Source organism: Palaemon carinicauda, chromosome 12 (assembly GCF_036898095.1).
Source record: "Palaemon carinicauda isolate YSFRI2023 chromosome 12, ASM3689809v2, whole genome shotgun sequence".
Classification (NCBI taxonomy): domain Eukaryota; kingdom Metazoa; phylum Arthropoda; class Malacostraca; order Decapoda; family Palaemonidae; genus Palaemon; species Palaemon carinicauda.
Genome location: NC_090736.1, coordinates 134039401 through 134042651, shown reverse-complemented (window position 1 = coordinate 134042651; position 3251 = coordinate 134039401). Strand labels below are relative to the sequence as shown.

The 3251-nt window shown below is 39.2% G+C and overlaps 1 protein-coding gene across 1 annotated transcript in view; it reads right to left on the bottom strand.

The window, feature by feature from the left end:
• Positions 1-595: 595 nt before the first annotated feature.
• Positions 596-3251, bottom strand: part of LOC137651293 (type-2 ice-structuring protein-like) — a 13956-nt gene continuing 11300 nt past the window's right edge. Inside the window, exons 4-5 of the mRNA XM_068384559.1 lie at positions 2241-2414; positions 596-1255 (exon numbers count right to left, since the gene is read on the bottom strand). Of these exons, the coding sequence (XP_068240660.1) occupies positions 1044-1255; positions 2241-2414 (386 nt within the window). The 3' untranslated portion in view covers positions 596-1043. The remainder of the gene's footprint in view (positions 1256-2240; positions 2415-3251) is intronic.

Sequence of the window (3251 nt, the reverse complement as noted above, 5' to 3'; positions counted from 1 at the left end):
ATTAATTGGGGGAAAGAAGTGCTTAAATAGGGATTAATTTGGGGAGGAAGTGCTTAAATGGGGATTAATTGGGGTGGAGGAAGTGCTTAAATGGGGATTAATTGGGGGAAGGAAGTTCTTAAATGGGGATTAATTGGGAGAAGAAGTGCTTAAATAGGGACTAATTGGGAGAGGAAGTGGTTAAATGGGTATTAATTGGGGGAAGAAAGTGCTTAAATAGGGACTAATTAGGGGAGGAAGTGCTTAAATAGGGATAATTGGGGGAAGTGCTTAAATGGGGATTACAAGATTAAGAGGTACCGTGGACACAGGGATTCTTAGTACACCTCACTCTGAGGAAATGCACCCAGCCACACCCACACTGCGTGGCGAGTCCATGTGTTTAGCCAAGTCCAACACTTCTGCCACCAGCTTTTCAATTCCTCGCCGCAAAATACGGGTGTGACATGGTGTACCAGGGACTCCTGTGTCCAACTGTACGTTAGGTGGCCTTACAGTACAGTCGTGGTATTATCTGCTATGGCGTATCATAGTAACAATCAGCTGTAGTAATAATAGTAATGCAACTGAAAATCGTCAGTATTGATAAGTTTATGTTGGAGTAGCTACAGCAACAACATTGAAGAAGGAATAATGTGTTATACCAAAAAAACCAGCAGAAGTAATAACAACAGATAATTCCTAGACAAAGGCAGCAGGAAAAACATAAGTAACACAAGAAAAAAAAAGTATTAGCATGAGTAGCATTAATAACAGTTGCTGCAGTCAAATCACCGGAACATTAGCAGAAGTAGTAACAGCAGTAGTTGTTGTAGTAACTGTAGCAAAAGCAGTAATGGTAATAGTAACTACAGCAACAGCAGTAGTTGTAGTGGTAACTGCAACAACAGCATTATTTGTAGTAGTAACTGCAGCAACAGCATTAGTTGTATTAGTAACTGCAGCAGCAGCAGTAGTTGCAGTAGTAATGCAGCAACAGCAGTAGTTGTAGTAGTAGTAATAACAAAAGCAGCGACAGCAGTAGCAGAAACAGGACGGGGTGCCTAAGAGTAAGCGCTTATTTTCCTGCAGAGAAACCAGTACTGCGCTGTACAGCCTCGGTCATCCAGAAGATACTCATGTGAAGTAAGTTGCTTCATGACAACGCACTCGGTTAACGGGCCGTTTGGTTTCATCGGGTACCACTCCTCCATAGCCACATCTCGTCCAATGTTTACCCACTTCCTGCCAACAACGTTCACCCACCAGTCGATGGCTGAAAAAGAAATGGTATTCCAGAAGGTCTGTAGGTCGAGACAAAGAAAAGGGACATGTATGGATACAGATTGCCCTGAGCTTGTCTCCAGGCGGGACTCTCCCTGCCAGCAACATTCACCCACCAGTCGATGGCTGAAAAAGAAATGGTATTCCAGGTCTGAAGGTCGAGACAAAGAAAGGGGATATGAATGGACACAGATTGCCCTGAGCTTGTCTCCAGGCGGGACTCTTCCTGCCAGCAACATTCACCCACCAGTCGATGGCTGAAAAAGAAATGGTATTCCAGGTCTGAAGGTCGAGACAAAGAAAGGGGACATGGATGGATACAGATTGCCCTGAGCTTGTCTCCAGGTGGGACTCTTCCTGTCAGCAACGTTCACCCACCAGTCGATGGCTGAAAAAGAAATGGTATTCCAGAAGGTCTGAAGGTCGAGAAAAAGAAAGGGGACATGGATGGATACAGATTACCCTGAGCTTGTCTCCAGGCGGGGCTCTTAGACCACCAGTCATAGCTACCAAAAGGGGACAAGTGATTACTGCTCTAGATATGTGTGTGGTGGAAATTCTTGGATATTTGTAAGAGAAATCTTCATTGCAGCAATTAAAGACATCTGATGGTCATCTTGGCAGCTGATATCATTTTGGGTATTTGCATGACTATTAACTTTATCATAAATGAACTGGATATGCAAATTTTCTGCATGCTTGAGTATGAACAGTGATTTGAATGCGAAGAATGCCATTAGTTTCAAATGAAATAAGCAAAGCCATGAAAATCCGTTTGTATATATTTCTATGACATTTAATATGAAAACAAAGAACACCATGAACACCGATTAATATGCGACAAATATCATTTAAAAAAATTAGCAACATTAATAAATGTATTATTTTCCCTGTTGGAGCCCTTGAACTTATATCCTCATGCTTTTCCAACAAGGGCTGTAGCTAGCTTAGCTAATAATAATAACAATAATCCTCACCTCCTGCTTCCCCCATGACAAAATCCGCGATATGTAACTCCTCAGGCGTCGTAGCCCAAAACAGTTCAGCTCCCCGGCTCTGGCAAAATTGAGAAGCCTCATCCCAACCTAATCCAGTCATCTGCATATGAAAACATCCGTATTGTTCCAATGGGAAGAACTCACTGGGACAATCTAGGATGAGAAAATTGAGAAGTGAGTGAAAACATTCGTATTGTTCCAAAGGAAAGAACTCAGCGGGGCAATCTAGGATGAGAAAATTGAGAAGTGGGTGAAAACATCCGTATTGTTCTAAAGGGAAGAACTTAGCGGGGCAATCTAGGATGATAAAATTGAGAAGTAAAAGCATCTGCATTGTTCCAAAGGAAGAACTCAGCAATCCAGGATGAGAAAATTGAGAACTGAGTTCTTCGTTCCTTTCTTACTCAAAAATGAGACGGGGACATCTTGCGTTCCTTACTAGCCAAGACCAAAACCATAAATAAAAGAGAATTGTCAAAACATCTCACTTATATAATAAAGAACAAGTATCTGGTTTTATATATATATATATATATATATATATATATATATATATATATATATATATATATATATATATATATATATATATATATATATATATATATTCAAATAAGCCATATAATTCAATACATTAATACGTCCCCTTCATACAAGTATCTTGAACTAGAGTTCGATTCAGAGGCTATTGTCTTTGAGTGGTTTCTCCTTAGGACTGTGATCCCAAGGTCGGTAAAAGAATCCAGACATTAATGTATTAAATATATGACTTATTTGAATATGAAAAACACCCTTAAATATGCAAAATTTATATATATATATATATATATATATATATATATATATATATATATATATATATATATATTTCCCCAGGACATAAGACCGAAATTAAAACAAGGATAAGCATGGGATGAAGAGCTTTTGGTAAACAAAATGAGATTATGAAAAGTAAAGTGCTGCTTTCCCTAAAAAGAAAAGTATTTATTC